Source organism: Chamaea fasciata, unplaced genomic scaffold (assembly GCF_029207755.1).
Source record: "Chamaea fasciata isolate MVZ Bird 193981 ecotype frontalis unplaced genomic scaffold, bChaFas1.0.hap1 SCAF_1, whole genome shotgun sequence".
In the NCBI taxonomy this organism is placed as follows: domain Eukaryota; kingdom Metazoa; phylum Chordata; class Aves; order Passeriformes; family Sylviidae; genus Chamaea; species Chamaea fasciata.
Genome location: NW_027094086.1, coordinates 90,097,935 through 90,121,117, shown reverse-complemented (window position 1 = coordinate 90,121,117; position 23,183 = coordinate 90,097,935). Strand labels below are relative to the sequence as shown.

General features: G+C 41.9%; 1 protein-coding gene across 3 annotated transcripts in view; it reads left to right on the top strand.

Moving 5' to 3' along the window:
- The window catches only part of JARID2 (jumonji and AT-rich interaction domain containing 2), a 211,872-nt gene that overhangs the window by 137,847 nt on the left and 50,842 nt on the right, over nucleotides 1-23,183 (top strand). For all 3 annotated transcript variants that reach the window (XM_066188926.1, XM_066188936.1, XM_066188916.1), the window contains exon 4: nucleotides 14,848-15,017. In XM_066188926.1, the coding sequence (XP_066045023.1) occupies nucleotides 14,848-15,017 (170 nt within the window). The remainder of the gene's footprint in view (nucleotides 1-14,847; nucleotides 15,018-23,183) is intronic.

The window sequence follows — 23,183 nt, the reverse complement described above, 5'->3', positions numbered from 1 at the left end:
AAAGGATTGTGTGTTTTGTCAGCTTTCTGCAGTTTTCTAATCAGGCATGTTGTGGCTGCATTGCCATTCTCTCCTTAGTCAGCTGGTCCCCACAGGATTTCCATTTTATTTTTGGTTGACTTCCACTTTTCCTGAACCTACCGACAGCTCTTTGCATTCCCTTACAATGTTTTACTTTCTCTATTGCTCCTGGCCTTATTGCCCTTGCCTTCTCTTGCTGCCCGAGCATTCTTTCCAACTTCACTTCTTTTGTTCTTGGTGGAGCTTTGCATGGCATTCTCACCCATTACCTTTCAGGTGGCCAGCCTTTGAGAACCACATGAACTGGCATCGAGTTCATCAAATGTTCCCTGGCAATCCCAGCTGAAGTAATTGCCTAGCTCTTGCCACTCCTGTGAGGGAGGGAGCACTCTTGCCACAACCTTTTGTACAGCCACGTGGCAAATTGACCTCAGGTCCTCATCTGATTCAAGCAGTGGTGGCTGTGCACATAGTGTTTTTCACTGGATTTTATTCCTTCTGTCTGCCCTCTTTTAGTCAATGTCTAATTTCAGCCTGGAAAAGGAATAGAAAAGTGATTTGTCTGCGGACTGCCAGTACATCAGTTACTGAATATTGGCTCAATGCAGTTTAGGAGGAGAGAAGGTGCCGGGAAGCACCCCGGGATTTTTTGTGTTTTCAGACAGATTTACTGTGCTTAGCTGTCACTCTGGTGATTTATCACTATCAGCAACCACACCTCAGGGACAATTCCAGAGGAGCACAGGGCCAGCGAGTGGACTTTGCCCATGGGGCACCTAGAAAGTGCTCACTGCACTTCTCTGCAGAGTCACTGTCAGTGTAGACTGCATCTGGAATGCCACCCTCTCGTTTCCATTGTAAATGTTTTGTAAGCTGGGGGTAGGTTTGTGATGATACAGGGAAAAGTATTCGGTGATCTGCTCATGGGCGCAGAAGTGATGGAAATCAGACCTTTTCATTACTTCAGAAAAATTCTTTAAAAACCCCCAAGGTTATCAAATAGAAAAGCCCACCCAAATTTGTCTTCCTTGCTTGTCTTGGTGAAAACTAGGCTCCTTGTTGCAAAGGGTTGACAATGAAAGGGACCACACTGGCATTGCTGCCAGGCACGTTTTCTGTTAAAATTTTACAGTTCACTAACTAATGTGTTTCTCAGTCAGCTTAGGCTAATCTTAATGCGAGCTGCTAGTGGAAAAGGCAGTCCTCTAGTGTGTTCTTCCCTCTAGTGTGTTCGTGCCACCTCTTTTGTGCCAGCACCAGCACTTCTGTGCTTATGAAACCCAACCTGAAAAAGTAAAAAACCCAACCTATAAATTAATTTTCAGCTAGACTGACTTCCTCAACCAGCTGATTATAGGGTCTCAGGAGATCTCGTGCTGGCATAAGCAGGAACTTGTGGCTGGAGGTGAAGGGAAGAATATATACCACACCTTTTTTCCGGAGCAGCCTCTCTGAGATCAGTTTAAACCAAATTGACCCCACTCATGCAGAGTGGGAGCATGCAGGTGGGGAAATCCCTTTGTCCTCCCCAATGGCTGTGCCCCTCCCATTACTTCCTGGTCAGAGTGCACAATGGGATGCAGAACCAGAAGGAACGTGACTTTCTCCTTCCACTATCAGCAAGCTCTTAGTTTATCTAAGTTGTATCAACAAATATCAGGTGTCCTGCTGCTCACCTGCCACTGTATATCCTAAAAGTAAAATTAAGGAGGGTGTTAGGGAAGAAGCGCTGATAAATCTCACTCTACTGTGAGCAAAGTCTTCTCAGAAGGACTGTATTTTTTAACTTCCTGGGCAGATGTGTGGTGTGTACAGACAGTTAGTGTGTGTCTGTGAGGGTTTTTTACTATGATTACCTGGTACTTAAATGAGCTCAATATGCACCATATCTTTTTACTGGAGTCTCCAGGGGCAGGGGAATGTGACACATGTGACAGGAAGCAAGGAGAGTATTGAATACTTACTACTGCAGGTAAAGAAAGAGAGTCTGCAGGGAAGGCTATAGATTGTGGTGGCACAGGAATTGTTACCATAGTTTCCATTCATATCATTAGTTCCCAACTACTTTTCTGGCATTCAGGAGGAAGAGAAAGACAGCATGCTCTGGCAGTCCAGCCAGCCCCCTCTCATAGGATTTAGCATCCATGTAAAGAAGAGGTTTGAGGTGAATGGCCCCATTCCTTTTCAGGCCAGTTTGACTGGTAGCAGGATGTGGCACGGCTTGAAAGAAGGCATGAACAGAGTTACTGGGACAATTGACTGCGTCTGCCTGATTGACTTGCAAGAATGGGCTGTTTGACTCCTGGGGAGGAAGCCTGGAGAGGGTCGTGGTTTGCTTCCAAGAGAAACTCAATGCAAAAAAATTACAATGATGAAGGAAAGGAGACCAAAAAGTAGAGACAGCACCTGCTAAAGTTTGTATTTTATCTTCAGAGTTCTATAAGAACAGCGTAAGTTTAACATCATGGAATTCAGTATTATATAGGAATAGCATAGGATTAACATAATGGAATGTACTGATTTTTATTTTATTTTCTTCCCCTGATAGCTCACTTGCATGTTTCCATTTAGTAATCCTTTTTGGCAAGACAGTGAATGTGACTGATGGGTGTTCTATGCAAAAGTGATCACTTTGCTGCTTATCAGAATAAGTCTGTGCAGCAGATATAGAATGTCTTTTTTTTTTTTTTTTTTTTTTTTTTTTTTTTTTTTTTTTTTTTTTTTTTTTTTTTCTTTTGCTGTGTGTCTAAATGTTGTAGTTTTTACAAGAAAAATGTTGAGTTCCTGGTAATAGCCAGGTGGTAGAGGAGTCTTCTAAAGGCTGTCCCCGTGGGAAGTGCAGATACGTGGTTTCAGGTGTGGTTAAATTGCAAGCTGCAACCTTTGCAAGAGGTTAAAATGCCCACAACATGCTGACTTCTATCACTTCCTGCCGGTAGATGGAAATTTTTATTCAAATGTTAGGGATTAATGCAGGGCTTAATTGGACCGGAAGTTTCTCAGCCCTTCAGATGATGGCTAGAATGATCCATACACTGTTATTTCTGACATTTCTGCCAGAAGTAATCTGTGGCTTTCTGGCTAGGGCAAGTTGCTTTTAGGGCGAAGGTGAACGATTGCTAGATTTGAGGTACACGTGTTTTTCTGAGATTGGAAAAAAAAAAAAGAATGAAATGGTCTGTAAACCAGTTTTTTTTAAAAAAGCACAATTGTGCAGAAAAGGCTGCTCAAAGTGAAAAAGGAATTTTCCTTCAGTCACATGGCTTTGATCTTGCATCCTCTTGAGTTTTAGCAGCTGGTCAAATTACTAAGGAGGGAGTTGCTGATATGTTTGGTATTATTTGGTGTATCATAGGGAACAAAAAGCAGATCTGAATGGATCAGAGACCAGGGATTTGGGTAGTGCCCAGGCATCGCATAAGGAAGCGGGAAGCTCTGTCATCTGAACTGTGCTGGTTTTGTTTAATGCCTCCTGGTTGGGAACTGTGAAGTGAACAGGTTTTGCAGATGTCCCTCAGATGTCTGAGAATACTGAAAATAATACTAGAAGAATATTGAAGCTGCACAGTGTATTGTGCTAGAAGTAGCTTTGACCTCTCTGTAATCAAATAGGGGGCAGTGCGTAAGTTTTCTCAAAATGGATGGGTTTTAACATGCTATAGGCTGTCTTCCATAGGGTGGGAAATATTTTTGTAGGAGTCAAAAATGCTTTTGAAAATAATCCAAGCCTGTGTTAAATAGCAAAGTTAACAAAGTTGCCTTCAATTCCACACAGACAGATGGTGTTGCAGAGGAGTGAAGTGGAAGGGGAGACCATTTTGTGCCCCTAGGCTTTCCCACTCTGGCTCTACCTGAGTATTAGAAGACTTGTTAGGGTTGCTTCATTCTTCTGTCTTCGGCGAGTGCCGGCAGCAGGACTGTGTCAGGTTCCTTGCCAGTAGGTGGAGATGGTGCGAGTGAGCTGGAAATTGCATCCTCCTTCCAGTGAGGAAGGTGTCTATTAGCATGGAGTTCAACCTTGTTTGCTTCCAGCACAAGGGACAGGGTTTAATGTGAAAAAAATAACTTTGTTCTTGTGGTTTTCTTCTTGAAGAGAAGTTCATAGACATAGTACAGACTCAGACATCTGGTAGTGATTATTAAAAACCAAGTGAATGTAAATGAGTTATTTTTTTTTCTTTTTTCTTTTTTTTCTTTTTTTTTTCTTTTTTTTTTTTTTTTTTTTTTTGCTGCTGTGCTTTTGCATTTTAACTTTCTAGCATGTGGTGATGCTCTTCTCCGTGCAACAGCACAGCATAAAATGGCAGACCTGGCCTAAGTTACTCCATGGTGATGTTCTTGCTTTCTGGAATGGCATGGCGGTTTTGGCTCAAGCTGAAAAGTAGGAATCTTGGGTCACACTGCTAGAATAGAGGGGCAACCCTCATTTCTGGATGCAGGAACTGGAAACCCTAGTGTCCATTTGACAGGTGCTTTTGTAGGTAGCTGTGCTCAGCTGTGCTTGGTTGCAGCTTGCAGAGCGCTCTAGTGAAGAGAACCAACTAGCAGCCTGAGATGAGGAATGCTACAGAAGAGGAGTGTGTCCAGAACATGGGTGCAGGAGCAGAAGTAAGCTGTGTACAGGTGGGAGTGTGGAGAGGGGTAAGAAGTTGTAGCTTTTATGGAACTGCTGAAGTCAGTGCTCATCAGCTGGTACTTGGTACTGCTTTGCAACAGTGCAGTGACTCCCACCATAGCTTAGTCCCAAAGAGTAAAGTATCATAAGCTAGGGTGCAGTCTCTGTAGCGTGCATAGCCCAAAGAACAGCAGGGAAAGAGATGTATCCAGGACACAGCCCCCTCCAAAATGGACTTCTGGAATACATTCCTCTTTATTGTTCCTTCCGAATGAGGCTGTTTTTGCATTACTTTGCACCTTTGTAGCTTCTGTGGGCATATCTGAGCTGACTCAGCTGAATGTTGGCTGTGGTGTTGAGGGTGTCAGCAATAACCAGGACTTTGGGAGGAGCACGTGTAGGACTTACAGTCTGCAGCCTTGTTGTTAGATTCATTTCCGTGTAGACTGATGAATTTGAAGGCTTAGCCTGGGTGGCTTTATGCAGTGTGCAGTATGGTACAGTGTAGACACAGCTGGAGTACAACTTGGAGCAGTCCAAGGTTGAAGTGCCAGTGCTTATGTTCTTAGACTAGAAATCAAGCTACTCCAGAATGGGAATTTTTAAGAACTGTTGCAGGACAAAGGAAGGGTGGCACCACCTGTCTCCAGTATTCAGAAGGATCTCTTCTGCCATCTATTGCCATTTACAGCTCACCACATGTCTGTATGGAGAGGAAAAATTTTTGTCCAATCTCAGGTGTTGCAGCCCTGGAGAAAGTAGATTTAAAAGAGTCATTATCTTTCTGATTGTCCAGATCCCACCCTTACTTATAGTGGAATAAAGCTTTGGTCCTGGTTTTACGGACAAGTCTGTAGGACAGTTGATGTATTGTGATCTGATGACAAACGCTGTAAGAAAACTGTTTCTTGGGAGCTTCATTCAGCTGCCATATCCTCATTTGGTCACACTCCCACTGCTGCTACTCTCTGGACAGCAGCTAATAAACCCTCCTGTACTTGCCACAGCCACTGGCCCATGGGACGGGTGGAAGGGTTTGAGTATTTGATGGTCATTAATGCATTTAAATCGGCCTTTGTCCAGCTGCTGGAGTCTGAGCTGGAAGCATGCCATTGCTGAGATATTTGAAGGTGGATGTGTGGTTTTGTAATTGTGTTGTGCTGGAGCTGCACATTGGTTACTCAGAGTTAAGTTTTGGTTTAAGCACAATGAGAGGTTGTGACCCTGCCTACAGTACTGCAGTGATGCAAATTGTGTGTGATAAGCATGGATGGACTGTTCTTGCATCAAGTCCATTTAAAACCAGTTGTAGCAGTAAGGTGAGAGGAGGCCAGTTCTCCTGGAGAAGGGCTACCACTTTGACTAATTATGCTTTTGGGTTTTTTTGATTTTTTTTTCTTGTTTCATCTTTGCTTCCCTGTGTCCTGAAGTCCATGAATGGCACTCAAGTTCACACAGGGAAATCCTATACTCCATAAGAGTAGTGTGTCAAAATTCCCTGACCACTGCGGATGTTTCAGGGCAAGAACCCAGGGCATTTAGTACCCAGTATGATTTAGCCCCCTCAAGGTTATCTAGGCCACTGAAACACCTGCACTTATTGGATCCACAGGTGAAAACTGAACACAGTGTTAGTTTTCTACAACTTTCTTCTATCAACTGTCTAGTATGGGCCTCAGTCTAGCAGGCAAGCTCTCCATACGTGTGTCATTGTGGCTGCTTATATAGGCAATGTGGAGTATGTACAACGCTCATTTATGGTGGCTGGAGTTGTCCAGTTCCTCCTAACACAGTTAAAGTGGTGGGGAATGGGTAACAGTGCCCTGCAGCTTTTAAGGACTCGCACTTCACCCAGAACTATCTTGTGTGTTGTTTGAATAGCCACTTATACTCAGGACGTGTGTAAGTGTCTCTGCTAAACTGCATGGCATGAGGTGGGTTTGGAGACTGCAAGTACCTTCTTGTAATCAGTGAGCATTGCCAGGAAGAACAGGCGGTTCCAGAATTAATGATAATTGGAGCAGTTTTCAGCAAAAAAAGTTTGTGTCTAGCTGTACTTTGAACTAGTCATGAAGCATATGGGTTAGCTCAATTACTGTTCATTAAATGCCATTCCCAAACACCTTTCTATTGTTAGCAGGAGAGGAGGTTCTCAGAAACCAACTGTTTCACATTTGAAAAAAAACCACACACACACAAAAATCGCAAAGGGAAATGTGCATACATTCATTGTGGCTAAAGTTTTAGAGCAAGAACTGTTTTTTACAGAAACATGCTCTGTTAGGCTCAACAATTAAGGACTGAATGGGCTTAATACTGTGCTTTCATTGGATCACTTGAAAAATTAAGTCTGGGTTAAAATTGTGTTGTCAATGTAGGCTCAATTTTGATTTACTGGCCCACAGAAAGTGAAAAAGATTAATGAATAAAGGTCTTAGTAAAAACTGCTTCTGAAGATTGTTGGATTCAATCTTTCTGGAATATTTAATTTACTGAAAAGTAAAGTAAAAAGTAAAGCCCAGATTCTTATAATCACATGACAGGATTAAGAATTACACTCTTACCTGGTAGTACAGGTTTAGGTTGTGTCTTGGATTACATTATCTTGCAAATTATTTTGAAGGAGCCATATCTGAGAGTGACCCCATGCTTTGCACCAGTTACCTGCACTTGATATCTGCATGGGTGGGAGCAACCAGGTCTCTTTACTTCCTAGGCCCTTCCTGGTACGAACAGGTGAGGGGATACAGATGCTGATTGAATCTCTGTTTCCACTTCTGCAGACTTGGTGGCAGTAGCGGCAGAGCCGTGTGCTATCAAATGGGTAACAGATACCACTGATATCAGTCACCAGTGGTGTTCTTCAAGGATCTGTGCTAGGGCCAGTTCTGTTCAGTATTTTTATTGACGATATGGATGAGGGTATTGAATCTTTGATTAGTAAATTTGCAGACGACACTAAGCTGGGAGCGTGTGTCAATCTGTTGGAAGGGAGGAGGGCTCTGCAGAGAGACCTGGAACAGTCGGATGTATGGGCAGAGTCTAACAAGATGAAGTTTAATAAGTCCAAGTGCCAAGTCCTGCGCTTTGGCCACAATAACCCCCTGCAGCTTTATGGGCTGGGGGCAGTGTGGCTGCACAGTGCCCAGGTGGAAAGGGACCTGGGGGTACTGGTGACAGCAGCTGAACATGAGCCAGCTGTATGCCCTGGTGGCCAAGAAGGCCAACGGCATCCTGGCCTGTATCAGGAATAGTGTGGCCAGCAGGAGCAGGGAGGTCATTCTTCCCCTGTACTGGGCACTGGTGAGGCCACACCTTGAGTGCTGTGTCCAGCTCTGGCCCCTCAGTTTAGGAAGGACATTGAGACGCTTGAGCGCGTCCAGAGGAGGGCAAAAGGCTGGTGAGGGCCTTGGAACACAAACCCTGTGAGGAATGACTGAGGGAGCTGGCGTTGTTTAGCCTGGAGAAAAGGAGACTCAGAGGTGACCTTATCACTCTCTAACACTTCCTGAAAGGTGGCTGTAGCCAGGTGGGGGTTGGGCTCTTTCACCAGGCAGCAACTGAGGGAACAAGGGGACACAGTCTCAAGCTGCATCAAGGGAAATATAGGTTGGATATTAGGAAAAATTTCTTCACGGAAAGAATGATAAAGTACTGGAATGGTCTGCCTGGGGGGGTGGTAGAGTCACCATCCCGGGATGTGTTTTAAAAAAAAATGGATGTGGCACTCGGTGCCATGGTTTAGTTGAGGTGTTAGGACATGTGTTGGATTCGATGATCTTGGAGGTCTCTTCCAACCTAGTCATTCTGTGTTTCTGTGGTATGGGCAGAAAATACTATCCCAGTAGTTTTGGGGCATGTGGGAGAGGAAATGAAGTTCAAAGGACTCCTTCACACGCCTGCTTTCTTCCTCTTGGTGTGGTGCCATTGATTGACCTGACAGTGTAGCTTGCAATACGGTGGCCGAAGTGTGTGAGTACAGATAGAAACACTGCATAGCGCCACCAGAGCTGAGCTGTGCACTCAGGTATTCTCCAGGGACAGCCAACAAGATCTTGTGTTCTGAGGGGAATTTTTTTCTCGACCCATTTCTTTTTTCTTATCCATATGTTAACCCTCACAGTTTGGGGAAAAAAGCATATGTTACATAGAAGTTTTGGCGTTATTGGTGTAGACAACTTGTTGAAGTTTGAAGCCCTGTTCACATGAACTGGTGGTCTTCTAGAAGGTCACTGTTAGGAGGGAATGTCTTAGACTTACTCTAAGGATTGAAAAGGTAAAATGTGGCTTAGCCATGCTTTCTGCTGGCACATGTGATAGTGATAAAGATTTCCTTATTGTCCTGTGAAGAATGATACCTCCAGCAACAAGTTTTGCATGCTCATCTTGGGCTTGCCTAGAAGTGCCTGTAACATGGTTGACTTTGAGGTGGAAATTACACACTTGATAATCATCTGATTTCCAGCAGACACCTGGCTATTAAAGCCTAAATTACTTTTTAATTTTATTTTTAAATGAGGCCAGAACATTTCTGCAGCCTGTCACGTTCAAGTAAGTTTACCTTAACTGAACGAAGCTGCACATACAAGTGAATTTTTCCATACAGACATGCTGTGTTGCCAGACCAAGTGCCACGTTGTACGGTGCACTTACACAATTTACATACTTGGTTTATCACCTCCAATGAGACCAAAAGATGGTGGACTTCAGACCTCATTGAGATCAGGGGTACAGAGACAAGCAAACCTCAGAGATAAATATCTCACCATGCCAACAAAATGTCACAGCAATGAATTAAATAACCCAGGTACTCAGCAGAGGGGAAGTTATAATGATGTTAGCATGGAGTGGTCAGAACAAAATCTGTGAGGTGGAGTGCCCAGCCCTGCCAGAGCCTTCCCTTAATTGTTAAGTGAAAAGCAAATTGTAGTGAGAAGGAAAATGGGAATTAGTCACAAAACTGTACCACTCAAGCAGCTGCTTCAGCTATGGTTCGTATAGTGTTTGAAAACCTAACTCTTTGTCTTGCTGTTGTCAAGAGAAAGGATATATCAGGCTACAGAAAAGCAGGAAAGGACAAAAGCAAAAGTGGAGTTCAAGGAGTAAGTGAAAGGTGATGAGACCAAACGCCAAGGACATATGATAGCGCATACTAAGCAGGAAGTTTGGTGGAAACCTGCAGCTACTGGTGATTAGAGAACATTCGCAGAAGATTGTTTTGCAAATCTATTCCCATTTGAGATGCTTAGGCGTGAGAATAGCCTCTCAAACCTAGGAGTTTCTATAAATAGATAAGTATGCATGCAAATATATTACAAATCTGATTGTGCATATTTGGTTTTGTGCATATTTTTTAGTACTTATGCTTTGTTTTCACTTAGGAGTTATGGAGTAATAAACTGAAAAGAATCAGATTTTTGTACTGATGTACAACAAAATCTCACATACTGATAGTTTAATACTTGATTTGTGGCTGGCACAACATGCACTGTTATCTAGAATATTAATGTTTACTAAATTTAACACAGACTGCTACTACTAGCCTGAACTTTACTTTGCTTTGCAAAGAAAAGACTGCCTTTGTGTATTAAGTCTTTTTTCCTAAATGTGAACTTTTTTACAAGCAAAAGCAATGGTGCTAGGATATGCTATTTTAAAAGACATTCTGAAGCACTTTTAGTTAACACAAACTGTAGTGTTTTGATTACAAGGAATGCAATTTGCTTAAAATATTCAACTGACAAGAAATTGTACTCTAAAAAAGCTTCAAAAAGTATATTTTGTGTCAGGAGAGAAATGTTTTGTAGCCTAGTCTGACTTTTTGCAATCAGGATATTTTTGATGTGGAGTTTTCATCTCTGGCTGAAATTTACTTTCTTAGACCTAAACAGTCAGTTCAGTAGAAGAGACGCATACCCAAAGGAGGTGAGACTTCCTCAGGCTGAGGCTTTTTTGAACTTTTTTGTCATAGGTATGTGTTTTAAGTCTCTCAAAAGAAGTAGAAGGAAAATAGCATTCTGTTGAGAGAAAGTGGTTTACTGTTTATTTTTAAATAGTCTAGATATTTCTGGCTGTGTGTTGGGTGTTTGCATGACGTTTAGATGTGGGATTATTTTAAGTTCTTTCCTCATCCTTTTCCGTTTTACGAAGGTTTTTCTGTTTGCGTATTTATAAGCCTTACATAGTGTGTACCCTTTCAATGAGGACAAAGTGAGCAATTTATTTTGAGGACGGAAACAGGATTTTTTTGTTCTCTCTGCTGCTCATGCCAGTCTGTCTGTTGTTGCCAAATGCACTCTAAATAGGTCATTCCGGCAGAAATCCTTGCATTAAGAAGCAAAGAGCAAAGCCATGGTGGTGGTGTTATGCATTTAAACAATCATGGATTCATTTAGGTTGGAAAAGACCTTTAAGATCATTGACTCCGACCATTAACCCAACTGCCAAGTCCACCAGTGTCCTCAAGTGCCACATCCATGTGTCTTTTTAAATGCCTCCAGGGATGGTGACTCAATCACTTCTCTGGGCAGACTATTCCAATGCTTTGCAACCCTTTCTGTGAAGAAACTTTTCCTAATACGCAGTTTAAACATCCCCTGGCACAACTTGAGACCTTTACCTCTGGTCCTGTCACTTGTTATGTGGGAGAAGAGACTGACCCCTACCTTTCAGCCTTTCGGTTTTGGGGAGCAGTGAGATTCCCCCTGAGCCTCCTGTTCTCCAGGCTAAACACCTCCAGGTGTTTAAAAACACTGTGAAAAACAGGTGTGAAAAACAGTTCTCACAGGACTTGTGCTCCTGATCCTTCACCAGCTCCGTTTCCATCTCTACCCCCTCAATGTCTTTCTTGTAGTGAGGGGTCCAAAACTGAGCATAGGATTTGAGGTGTGGCACCACCAGTGCTGAGTACAGAAGGACAATCATTGCCCTGGTCCTGCTGGCTGCACTGCTTCTCTCTAAATTCTAGATAGGCACCATCATACATACACACACAGTGTCTTTCTGACCACTTTATCACTTCTGTTCTTCCTTGTTCAGAAGTGGTGTGTGAGTACAACTTGCTATGCTTCCTCTGATATAACTGTAGTTAAGAAGGAGGGTACAATCCTTCTTTGGCAGCAGCTTCACACTTAAAATGGATTAAGTGTAATGTGAAACCATACCTGAAATAATTGGTTTTATGCTGCTGGAGGTTTTCGTGGCGACATACAAGTTTATTAAGGTGCATACATGCCTTCAAAAGGAAGCAGTTTTAGTTGTTGTCAACGTTTTGAAATACGTGTGTTTTTTCTTTGTTGGCCCACCTTTGAAACTGGTCATGTTTGCATAAATCTGAAGCAAGGGCTACTTAAGAACCTGTCTTTTGCTTCCTAGTCTTGATTCCTTATCCCTGTATGCTGTAGCTACAGAGTAGTTTATTTCCTGCTTGCAGCTCACTTTCTATGCACTCTCAGGCACTGAAGTAGAAGCCTATGGAGCACATACATATCTATGCAAGGAACAGTAGTTATTTCAGAAACCTAATGGATGCTGCAGTCATAAGAGCGCTTTCATTTACTAGTGTTCGTAAATTGAATCAGTGATATTTACACCCTGTACCTGCTCGTGGTTTTAATAAAAGGTAGATATTTCATAAGGGGGCCTGGTTTTATGGCACTGGTGAGGTCAAACTGAACAGATGGAAGGACAGCAGTCTTTAACTCTGGTTTGAGAGGAGAAGCATCTTGGACACATCTGACAATATAGCTGCAAGTCTTCACAGCCTCCTTGGGGAAGCAGCAAAAGTTCATGGTTGTAAATGAAGGGAACACCTGGAATTTTCTCTGTCCTTGCTGAAATCAGTGCCCCCATGGGTAGTGAAGAGCCTGTGATGCTGCCAGGCCAGGCTCTGTGCCCCATGGGGATTTTCTTTTTTGTCCCAGAAAAGAACACTAGCAGACAGCGTACTTTCAAAGACAGACAGAACCAAAAGTACTTTTGGTTCCCTAATTCATTTCACATCTATGCCAAACTTGCAGGTCAGTCTCTAATCCTGTTCCAGTGCTCTGGGGACTGATAATAGGGGTACTGCAAACCAGCATGGATGATTCTTGCTGCAAAGGGTTAATTTTGAACCATAAAACAGGCTTAACCTTTACTTTGTGTGGTGGTACTCCTCCTTGCTTATCACTGATCACATAATATTTGAGCAGGTACAGAGATGTAGAGAGTGGGTGGGTTAATGTTTTTAACAGCCTGGCTGATGAAGCACATCAGTGGGGAAAAATTGCTGTGCAGAAAGCCAGGATGCTCGCTAACCTTTATAGTCTGTTTTTTGCCGAAAGAGCATATGTTTTGTGCAGAACAGAAGCCAACACAAAGCGTTTTTCTCTGGCTGCATGTATGGTTTTGGTGATAGAAATGTAGTTGCTTGAATTAAAATCCCATTCATCCTGCACGGGAGTCCTCAGTCTGCCTGAAGAGATGAGGCTTTGCAAAGCAATCTGAGTAATATTTTGGAGATACAAGCATATCTATACAAGACTTTCATTCTGGATAGATAATTGTTTGTAGATATAAGGAAATCTATGTATCAAATAGTCTTTTAGTTCCAGTTCAAAAATTACAAGCACCATGATAAAAAAATTTGTAAACACCAGGTTATTTTTGCTATGGAGGAGAGTTAAAAAAGCAGTAGGAATGGCTGGTATGTTTTGTTGTTCGGGGCAGTGGGGGTTGAATAGTGAGGACAAGGACAATTTTATGCATAGTTTAGGGAGAAAACTGCTGAATGTTACTTTTGCTCTCTGTTGTCATTAGACAACATGTATTCATACAAACACTGCTGGGATTTTCAATTTTTTTTTTCTCTCTTAGTGACAAGATTGCTGAAATTTAAAATACACTAACAAGCCTCTTGTTACCCAAATATTTAAGGTTAATACCCATGAAAAACAAGAGGTTTGCCAATTATGTGTTTCATCCCTACTGAATGGTAACTGTGCTTTCCTTAAGTCACAACAGTCAAGGCTGCGGTAGAGTGACAAGACCTGGGCTTCCCTTCAGTGTTATTTAATATGTTTCACTTTGACATTATGTAAATACTCCGCTATTAGCGAATAAAATGACATAAAATTGCATCCTTTCTCAACAAGGTTTTAAGTTCTTTCTGTAGCTTCTCTCCTTTTTGAAGCTGTAATAAAGATCATAATTAGAATCCCAGTTGCTTAAGTGAGAAATTAACATGTTCTTATATGCTGAGCTGAGCCAAGTTCCCGGCGAGACCCCCTCCGGGTATCTGTCCTGCCCCAAAATGCTTTCCCTAATACCAATTTATGTTCTAGACATATTAAAGAAAATCATATTCATTGCTGCCTAGCAGTTAATCAGAGCCTTCAGATGGGCTTGAAATAATTTGCAGCCAACTGCCAAAACCACCTGCAGCCGTTCATTTCCTGTCGCCATACCCGGGCTTGCATTAAAACTAATCAGAGAGTGTCAGTCCATTGCCCAGTACCAGGACTGAACAAATTCATTCCATGCATGTCCTTCAATCTTAAAAATTTATCCCAAGTACTGCTTAACCCCACTGTTGACCTCCTTCCTTACTGTCTTCAGGGCTGTGGCCAAGCAAACAAAAATCTAAAGGTTTTGACCTGATGTTTTCCCTGTCAAAAATATTTTTTTCCTAAAGGTTTTATTTTTTTAGAACGGGGCACAAATATATATACCTTATCTATTAATATATATTTTACTATGAAAATTAAGATTCTGGCAGATTTGAATAAATTAAAACCTTAATGGGACTAAAATAAACCTAATTCGTAATTTTATTAAAAACAGAAAGCAATGGGCACTAACACTTAACAAAAAAGAGGCATTTTCGTGGTGCAAAATACAGATTTATTTTCCAAATAAGTGAATGGTAGACTGTAGTTGTATCATGTGCAAGAAGACACTCAGAACATATGAAACAGTAGTCACAGATTTTGCCGTCAAGATGTTCCCTTTCTGGTTTTCCAAATTGTAGCAGAAGATACCAAAGGGTAAAACAAATAAAATACTATCTTCATACTGTCTCCATACTGTCTGCATTGACCCAGCTAGGGATTTGGAATGGGTGGGAGATGGATTCAGATGTCTTTCTCTCTCTCCTAAATGGTGAGTTTTATGTTTTTGCACGTCCAGCAATTTCTGCCTAACGTGTTTCTGATGTGCTCTTGTTCCCACAGGCCAAGGCTGCAAGCACAAAGGAAGTTTGCTCAGTCCCAGCCAAACAGTCCCAGCACAACTCCAATAAAGATAGTGGAGCCGTTGTTACCCCCTCCTGCCACTCAGATTTCTGACCTCTCCAAAAGGAAGCCCAAGACAGAAGATTTTCTCACTTTCCTCTGTCTTCGAGGTATGTATCTGGCAGCAGCGCTGGGGCACAGTCTCATTCGCAGAAGGAGCTGTAGCACTGCACAGCAAGCAGCAGCCAGACAAATACACTGGAGCTGCACTTGAAGGTATTGTGTGCATTTCAGCTCTCAGCAATTTGACTGTATGTGCAGCAGGAGCATTCGAGTTCATGGTTCTAAAGATCATAAAATGAGGCTGGTAATAGTGCAAAAAGAAATTTCTTTTATGCTTGGCTCTCTGTTACCCTGAATGGGTTTTTGTCTAGCTCTCTTAAGTCCTCCCCATCCTCCTTTGTTTTGTCTGACTATAAACTGAAGAAGTGCTTAACTTGCCTGAGTACTTGCTCCTGCAAGAGAAAATCTGCTTGGAAATTCCCCTTCTCTACCTACTCACTGTCCTTTATTGTTCAATCTGAGTGAGGCTTTTCCTCTGACAGTGGGTGGAGGGGTTGCCATTGTTCTTGTCTGCCTCAGGAGCTGGATTGTTCCTGTGGTGATGATTAAAACAGGTGAGCTCCTCCTCTCAGCAATCCAAGTACAAATGAGGCATCTGAAATTGTGGAGTGAAATACTTGAATTACTTCACAGTAACAGGTGCTTGAGCCTGGCTGGAGCTGTGTGGTGTGTCAGGGATCTATGGGCTGTGTGTCTGCAAGCCTGCACCTCAGGCTTGGGGGGCCTGAGCGTGAGGTACAGATCACCGCCTGGGTTAAGCTAGAGAAGGAGATGTTACTCGAGTAGTCATTTTTCTTAAGACTTTCCATGGCCCTCTGTCCCAAGTCATGTACTGAAGATAGCATCTTTCAGTTTAATCCCCCAGTTTTTGTGTTATCTCTTGCTGTATGTTTCTCTGTACGTGCATCCCCTGTCTCATGAGTTAGCCAGAAGTGCATCCTCTGTGCTGGAATGATGCCTCTTGCTGTTGTTCTGTCCCATTCCCTGCTGAAAGGGTGTGCATTTGTTACAGATAGGACTTGTCTGCAAAAGTCTTACCTAGTGGGTTCAATCTGTCAGAACTTGCGTTTGAGTTCCCTTCTTAGGTCTCTGTTGTATCTGTGGACAGCAGTGATCAACACCACCCGTAGCTTCCTGCTGAGGCTTTCTCACCTCAATGCACTGTGGTTTGATGTCTTTTTTTCTGTAAGATTTTAGGCTAGTGGTACCTTCAGACTGGTTGCTAATTTATCTTATCTTATTTCACATCCAATATGGACCCTCCATCCCGTTGGGATCTCTGGTAAAGTGGGTGGGTGGAGGGCATAGAGGAGGATGATTTGCTAGCTTTTGTGTTTGTGTAAAGGATGGAGAGCAGCAGAATCTAATGGAATTTAAAGTGGCATCATGGTCCTCTGAAATTTAATCTGTGGAAATGTATTTCTAATTTAGTGTGCTGTGAGGTTATTCAGTCTGTTGGCAGTGTGTCACTGCTGTGATCTGGGCCAACTGCCACAGTTGTTGGTGGGAAGAGTCAGATGGGGCTTGTGTGTGTGTGTGAGCACACATGGCTGCATTCACACACTTGTTTCCACTGCTTGCTAACTAAGCATGTGTTATTTATAGCTTTGAAGGCACATGCACTTACAGAAAGGCAACCTTTGTGGGGGTGTCACTTATCTCCACTTCTATTCCTACTCTCTGAGTGTCCTGGTTTAACAATGAAAATGGGAAACACAGGTACTTTTGTCCTATTGCAGTGCTTCATGTTGTTAGGGTTTTTATTTATTTTTTTTTTTAAATTTAAATCAATGCCTGTTTAGCTCTTGCACCTGTAATTTTCTCCTTTGTTATTCATCTGTGGCATAATTGATGTTTTGTACTGTCAATTAAGAACTTGCAATTCATTCCTAATTTCTTCAGTATGCAGGAGTACTCCAACATTTCTGACAACACATGCGTTCAGAAGGCAAGATCACAATGACAATTATGTTAAAAACCACGAGGGAAAGTCTGCTCTGAGTGCCACACATGGCATGTTCTTGGTCTGCTTACAGTCTGAAGAAACGCAGAAAGGGAAAGCCGTCAGCTTTGTGTTTCAGCACCCCCACAAGCTTATTGCTCTATCACCCCTGTATAAAACATGGAAAGAGCCAGGAGAATCTGCTACCTGGATGCTTCTCTGTGGAGGAGCAGGAGAGTGTGGTGGCTTGGAGTGAGTGGGTTGTTCAGACTTCTATCGGCGTGGTTCTGGCTTCTGTGCCTGAACTGCTGTGTCCTTCAAGAGGTCCTGGCTGCCTGAGGTTGTGTCTGTTTGGCCTCTGGGAATGTTTAGCTCCAGGAGGTTGTCTCTTTTGATGTGTCCATTTCAAAACAAGGAGTCGGAAGCTGGTTGTTAATATGCTGGTAGGGAGTTCATGTAGCAGCGTGCTGGTACATCCAGCTCCAGAAAGGTCCCACAAGTGACTTTTCAGGGCATTGGCAGATTTAGTTTGGCATTGAGGGTTTCAGAATTGTTTGTGTGGTGGGACAGGTGGTTTGTTCTGACTTCTGTCCTGCTGTATGTGTCCAGCCTTGGTTCTTTGTTTTCACCCGAAAATGCAACATGTAATTGCATGGAAAAAAGAGCACACTCACAGGATTGAAGTTCAGCACTTCAGAAATCTTAAATGTAGTAGTGGTAAGATCCAGTACAGTAAATCCCTATGTTTGTTTAAATTAATTAAAAAAAAAATAAGTTAGGACTATCTTAGGTCTTAGTCCTTCAAAATGATCTGGTGATATAATCCCTGGATTTACGATCAAAGCCTTTTTTTGGGCAAAGGAGTCTTTCCCGGGATTGGTGGGAATGTAGCTCAGTGGTCTTCTCTGCCCTTGTCCCACCACACCTAGCAGTGGTGTCAGAAGCGCAGTGTAAATTTGTCACACCGTGGAATCGTGAATCTCCAAGGGTGGAAAACACCTTCAAGATCACCAAGTCCATCCTCTGACTGAATTCCACCGGGAATTCATATGTCAGTGTGTACTTTCAATTTCTGTTTTTAAACAAAGAAATGTAAGCATCCTGTCACCACTACAGGTTCGCTCTTCATTGTTCTTGTGGGGTTTATTTTGAGTAGGAACAGCTGAATTCTGTTAGTGAAGGAGCAATACTATCATGCTACAGTGTGGAAGAAAGGCCCTTGACATGCATAAGATCCTATACTTAGTCCCATTTATCTGTCCTGCTATGTGTAAGAAAATCTAATGATTCAAATAATTTTAACTCTCCCCCACTCCATTAGCACCCTGTAATTTCAAAGGGAAATAATTTAACCAAGATGACCTGCTTGGTTTCATTATCCAGAACACGAAGGCTTTAGACATATTTTAATTAGTTTGTTTTTCAAACTCTTGATTTGATAATACACTGTACTAATTACTTCTTAAAAGGTAAGTGGAGCGCAGTGAAAAAGCTGTAACAATTGATGAATATCTGAACAACCTGGAATCCATTTCCAGACTGACCAAACTTGGCAAGGCTCCTCTGCTTTTTATTATTTTAAAATCCTCCTTTTAAAAAGGTTGGTGGTTTTATTAAAATTTTAATAAATTGTGACCTAGAATTTTCAACACAAAGAGGAGAGTAGTACGGATATCTCCGAAGTGTTTGTCTGCAGTGTTCTTATCTTTAAATAGCTTCTTTGAAGGAGTCCGTATGCCCTTTGCCAGAGGCATAATTAGTATCTTTCAGCAGCATGTAGATATGAGTGTGTCATCGCCGTGTGGTTGTACAACAGCTCTCACTTTTACCGTGTTTTCTGCCTCTGATCATTTTTTTCTTAATAGCTTCTGTTACAGTGCATTTAAGTTACCTTTGCTCTCTGTAATTATTTACAGGTTAAAATATTGTGAGTCAAATACCAGGCTAAAGGAGGAAGGAGAAACAACTCCCTGTGAGCAATAGATCTTTGGCAAAAGGTGATAACAGGAAGGCTATGATTAGGAGAGTACATTTTAAGAAGTTTTCCCATGATCAATTTTCTAATTAAGCTGAGCCTCTGGGAGTTACATGCTAGAGAATTTCAGGGATTCCTAAATAAAAATGGTTTAATTGAGATCTCACAAATTGAGTTTTCAGACTCTTCTATTCTGCATAACGTGTGATTGTTCTTTTTCTTTGAGTGCTGTGCTGACTTAATAATCTGATGATTTATTACAATTAGGCAAAATCAAAATAAAAAATTTGACTATAGCATGCTTGTCTGAAGTTCAGTAACTTTTAACTTTTAGTGCAGTGTGCTTTTAAACAGGCTTTTTATTCTTTTAAACACCTGTGTTTCGGTGCTAAAAAGGGTCAGGGGCCTTTGATCCAAATCTTCTTTTTTGAGTCCTGAGAGGAGAGGTTGACGGTGTCAGTTCATACCTGCAGAGATTTTCGATTACAATGGGAGAGCCCCCAGTACCAAAACCTGGGAATTCTTAATCTTGGGCATGTTAGAAAACAGCTGTTAATTTGCCTTTCTTTCAGCAAGGCAAAAGGTATGTTTGCCTGTTAGTTTGGGTCAGTAGGTTCTGTAGCCCATGTGTGCTGTACTTGGAGAGCTGCTGCCTTGCATCAGCCACATTCTTGAAGCATCAGCCATTGGCACCGTGGAGACTTGCTCACCATATCAGAGTAAGCAGATTGAATAGCACAGCAACTTGATTAGGCTGGAACCAAAGCAGTGAAATGCTGACACTGTCCAAAAGTATGAGCTTCTTTGCTGTCTGGGTTAGTTTTTATAATTCCAAAATTAATATTAAAACATGCAGACATACAATAATTTATTTAAAACATTGGAAGAAAAAATGTTATTGATTTTGTTATTAGATCATTTAGTATTTGAAACTAAAATTTTAGGATTGATTGAAAATTCAAGAATCAACTTAAGGCACTGAATTTTAATTGCACAAACCATTTAATAAAAAATAAGATTGCCTTAAGTAATTGTAACCTCAAAATTTCTAAGCTCTTTTTTAAAGTTAGGAGTAACTCTGAAGTGTAGAATGTAAGCTATTTCTCATATATTTAACCATTTAGGCCACCTATGAAATATGAGCTACTAAGCAAGTCTTATGGTGATTTAGGGCAGTTGTAATCTAATCATTGCTGGCAGGGAGAGTTGGTTACACAGGCTCAGAGTGAACAACATGTGTGTGAAGTACAGAGAGAAGAGATCCTGGCGACCACCACCATGGCATTATTCCTTCCCAGGGGAGCAGAGTGCTGCTGGAGTGCCAAAACTCCAGCCATTCAGTGGAAGATGTAATTTCATGCCAGTGTGTGTCTACTGGGAGATTTAAGAGATGGCAAGAGGTGCTGAAGTAAGGTAGAGTATCCTGTGTGCAGTACTACAGATGAATGAAAGTTTTTTCTTGCTCTTCCAGGTCTTGGGCCCTTTCTGTTGTTAACAATTTCAGTATCTCCCCCTGCAAAAAGCCACAGGATGCAGTTAACTGATTGAAATGAGAGACTAATCTTGAGGTTTAGCTCTTGTATTTGCCACAGACTCACTCTGAGTCCCTCAGCGAGCTGCTTAGGTTTCTGTAAAATGAGGATAAATATTTAACTCTTATATAGGCATCGATGTAGCTGGCTGTTGATTCTGGATGTGCTACTGGCATAAAATCTGGGTGCTGCAATGGCAGCAGCATTTCAAAGCCTCGCTGCCCAGGTGGGCAATGTAAAGGATTCTGGCAAAGGCAATTCCTGCCCTTCATCCCAGTCAAAACCTCTGAGCCTGCTTCTCTAATCCATGAATATACCATAACTTCAGTATTACCCAAATAACTGATTTTGTGCTATGGATGGGACCCAGCCTGGGTATGAGACACAGCATGGTAGGCTTTTGGGAATGTCATCACGTTGATTTGAAACTTCCATACTGGTTTTGTTCTTGGTAGGAGGGAACATAAAGTTTGGGGTTGAAGTGCATGTGGAAGGGGTTGGATTTGAGTTCGCTGTAAAATCCAGTCAGGCTGGTGGAGTTAAATTGCTTTGAGATTGTCAGATACGAATTGTAGATGCGAGAAGCACTCCTTTTTGTTTTGTTTTGTTTTGTTTTTTTAATTTTGAGTACTCTGTTACTCTGGAGTGTTTTGCTAAGTTTGGAAAGTAGACTGTTTATTTTTTCCTGCAAACTCATGCATTTCCCCATCCTTGCTCCATTTCCCTAGAAAAGGAAATGTTTTCTTCAGCTTTTTGGGTTTAGCTCTGCTGCTTCGAAGAACGGACTGAAAAGAAAATGAGGTTTATGCTGCTACACTAGTTGATAAATTAACACCAGGTACCTTGTGATTTAGGGCAATGTACAATGTACTCTGTACAATGGCAGCAGAGGGAAGAGTTGGAGCTCAGTTTTATTTCCATATTTGGGATAGCCTTTTCCTCCCTCTCGCTCAGGCACCTTGGAGCTCCCTCTGGGAGCCTTTCTGCAGGTGGAGTTAGACAAGTGAAATACAATTGCTCTTTCCTATAGAGTTTATGCAGTTTCTGCTCCTTTAGCCTGGCTTGGTAGAACCACCATAAGATGCAGGCATAAATTACGTATACTTGCACCTCAGGGATTTGGCATTGTCCTGCCAAAACATAATAAGGGGGACATATAATAAATGAGAAGCAGGCCATAAATGTTAAGCATTGAGATGCCAGCACATCAGGAGCATTTGAGAGGCGAGGTTTTTCCACCTGCATGCAGCCACAAAATGGGGCTGTGTGTCAGAGGAGAAGCCAAACCTCTGAACGTGGCTCACTGTAGGGCTTGGCAAGCTGTGTGCTTTTATGGGGCAGGCTGGAGTCCCGTGTACCTTGATCTGCCCTGCGCTCAAATCATTCTAATGTCTTAAATTGTTTTAAGATTTTTCCAAAGCACATCTGGGTTGTGTTTAATTGTTAAGAGGAAAAAAAACAAAGGAGCTAGAGGGGGAGTTGATGTAAATAATTCATGGAGAAGAATCCTCGAATCCTCCAATTTTGCAGAAACCACAGCCCAAATTACAGAGAAGGCTTTTGGACTGAGATGATTTTTGTTGTGGTTGTAACATACCAGAGTTTGAATCCTGTCCAGATGAAAACATTTGGTTTGTACTTCAGTAAATACTGCAGAAGCACTGCCAGCTAATTCTGAAGAGTAATGAAATAGTATTTTTGGCAAAGCACATGCACTTTCCATACTTCTGATTCCACTCTCCAGATCCAAATTCAGAGGGTTTTTTTAACATGTTTAGCTACTCCAAGACAAAAGTTAATGTAATTTAATGAGAAACAAAATATAACCATAATTTAGGAGAGAAAACTACACATTTGTCAGAAAAAAAAAAGTAATAACCTCATTAGTCAAATAAAATGGCTGAAAAAGAGTATAGTTTATTCTATTAATCAGGCACTTGCTGCTGAGGTCAACACATCTGTATGTGCAGGCTGCAAAAGCATCAATTCTTCCTGCTGTTAGTAGCGAGCCTGAATTTTGCACATGCAAACGATGACATCTTTCCTAGAAAATTGCTAAAAGCAGCACCATGATTTAAATCCCCTGTATTTTACTTTGTACTTATTGTTGTATAAGCACCAAATTATTGTAACAGAGGACATGAAATACATTTGTCATTCTTTCATATGCATTAGGCCACACTTAGTGTGTAGTTGTGGTAATCATTTTTCCCATATAGTTAGGCTTTCTTTTGTGTTGCTCTCACAATAGGAGGGAAGACAAAAATACTCAAGAGAGAATTTCAATAATGAAACTGAAGATACTGATGGAAGCAGTTGCCAAACATACTTCAAATCTAATTTTTAAAAGAGCTGTCTGTCCTCCCTTTCTGTAATAATTCACAGCTCGTTGTAACCTTGATGAGTGATTTTTTTAAAAAAACCAAATCATTAATGATTTTCTCAAAATTTGCCACATGCAGTAGTATCTGATCCTAGGACCTCTTGTACTACTGAGGAGGAGGGTACCTGAGGTTGTGTCGGCTGTCCGAACTTTCAGTGTGGCTTGCAATCCTTTAGTCAGACATGGGAATTTTTTGAGCTTTCAAAATCTCACTATGAGGTCCGGCTTTGGTGATCTGGCCTTTCCGTAGTGTTTTGTAGGAGGGGAAGAGGGGTGGGAAGTTCTCTCCAGGTTGCTGCCTGACTTCAGCCGTGGCTTTTCTGCTCTCAACTGTGAGACTTGTTAAGCAGGAAAAGGTGAGTGGCGCGTGTCTGGATCAGG